We start from the raw sequence: 2,152 nt of genomic DNA on the forward strand, positions 1-2,152 counted from the left end.
TAAGAGCAGACTGGGTGAAAAATGTTACCTTCAGTGAAATGAGTACAGAAATTGGATGTAAAATTATTTTATATCTATTTAGTATTAGTAAAGATGAATGTAAAGCTTGCAAGCTAAAGAAGAAGGCTGGACATCCTGGTGAGTATTGTTTTGTTTTAGAATGTGATTTCTGTGGCCTAATATCACGAATTACCATTTAGGGGTGACTTCTTCAACATTATGGATGGGAGCTATGGAACAGTCACCACTGAATTTAGGCTAGTTCGATGTCTGGAGAAAGTAGGGAACTCATGATTACAAACTACTTTAATGAATGCTGCAGGAAAATGGTAGATAAATGGATAGCTTAAATTCTCACACTTGGTCAGGCTTTCAGTCTAATACGTGAAAACCAGTCAGGATCTTGTTATGGACAAATAAATGTCACTGAATTAAACCTGGATAATGTAGAGGAAGATAAGGCATAGTAAACTACAGTATGGGATCATCATTTCCTGTTGTTCTGACCTGGCAGGGTTAACTGAAGAGAAATTGCTGCTGTAATGCTGCCTAACATTTCAAAATACTTTGAATACATGATCTTCAAATCTCTTTGGTGAGGCTAAGCAGGGACTTTGCTTTGGGTGCACTGGATGTGAATAGCTTGTTTCTGATCTTGTTGAATAGCAGTAAATCTTTGTAGTTTCTGTTTGTATTCAGAACGTACGTCCCAACTATAAACCCATACAAAATATAACCTGGAGTTAAAAACCACAGATACACATAAGAAATAATAGGTATGAAAAAAGTTGCAGAAACAGGCCCAGTGGGGTAGATAGGTGCATTTTTTGTTTTCCCCTCATTCATCCAGATTCACAATAAAAAGCATGACTCTCTTGTTTTTCCAGATGGGAAATACAAGGGAGGCAGTGGCAAGTGGGAACCACACGGCTGTGACACACTTTGTCTTCGAGCCTTTCTCCAATGCCTTAGGAGTGCAAGTTACCCTTTTCTTTCTGGTATTGCTTATGTACCTTACCACAATGTGGGGAAACCTCCTCATCATTACGATCAGTGTCCTTGACCCAGCCCTTCACTCCCCGATGTACTTCTTCCTGAGGAACTTAGCCTTTCTGGAAATCGCTTACACCTCTTCCACCATTCCAAAATTCCTGGTGAACTCCTTTGCAAAAGACAAGAGCATCTCTTTTGTGGGTTGTGCCATGCAGATGTACTTTTTTGGCCTCCTGGGAATCACAGAATGTTGCCTGCTGGCTGCTATGGCATATGACCGTTATGTGGCCATTTGTCATCCTCTGAGGTACACAGCCATGATAAGCCACACTGTCTGCCTCCAGCTATCAGGTGTGTGCTGGTTCTTGGGGGTGGTGGTGAACGTATGGCAGACAACTGCCATATTCACTCTACCTTTCTGTGGCCCCAATGTGATTAATCACTTTTTCTGTGACCTGCTCCCAGTACTGAAGTTGGCCTGTGTGGATACTTTCAGGAACGAAATTTGTATCTATATTGTTGCTGTTGTCTTCATCATGGTGCCTTTCTTACTTATACTCATGTCCTATGCCTGGATCCTCCATACCATATTCCGCATACCTGCTGCTGAGGGCAGGAGAAAAACCTTTTCCACCTGCTTCTCCCACCTCCTTGTGGTCACTTTATTTTATGTTCCCGGCCTGGTTACATATCTGATTCCCAAATCTGTCCATTCTCACAATTCCAACAAATTCCTCTCTCTCTTCTACTCTGTGATGTCACCAATGGTGAACCCTTTAATCTATAGCCTGAGGAATAAGGAGGTAAAGCAGGCCTTGAGAAGGCTGATATCAAGAAAAAGGTCCTTTTAATAACGTAGGATTATTGGAGTTATTGATTTTTGATTGCACAATCAATGTGTGTTTCTGAGTATTGAAAATGATGCATCTGGTATTCATTCAGGAAACAGGGTGGTAGGAAATAATGCCAAGAGTTGCACAATAGCCCAGAAAAGAGCTCCTCTGCAAATGCCCACAGGAATTTACTGCGATGTGCAGCCTCAGCCCTCTCATGAGTTCGCTGGACAATATTTTATAGAATGGAATCCCCTCCCAGTTTGCAGAGATCAAAAGGTAGAAGGAGATCTAAGAGACAACCTCATTGAAGAAAGAGGACACCT

General features: G+C 41.6%; 1 protein-coding gene across 1 annotated transcript; it reads left to right on the top strand.

The window, feature by feature from the left end:
* Nucleotides 1-866: 866 nt before the first annotated feature.
* On the top strand, nucleotides 867-1,844 carry LOC149862221 (olfactory receptor 10A4-like). The gene has a single exon (XM_090053891.1). The coding sequence runs from the start codon at nucleotides 867-869 to the stop codon at nucleotides 1,842-1,844; it is 978 nt and encodes a 325-aa protein (XP_089910017.1).
* The last annotated feature ends 308 nt before the right edge of the window (nucleotides 1,845-2,152 follow it).

This window comes from Crocodylus siamensis, chromosome 6 (genome assembly GCF_052110815.1).
Source record: "Crocodylus siamensis isolate JL-2025a chromosome 6, ASM5211081v1, whole genome shotgun sequence".
Lineage (NCBI taxonomy): Eukaryota > Metazoa > Chordata > Crocodylia > Crocodylidae > Crocodylus > Crocodylus siamensis.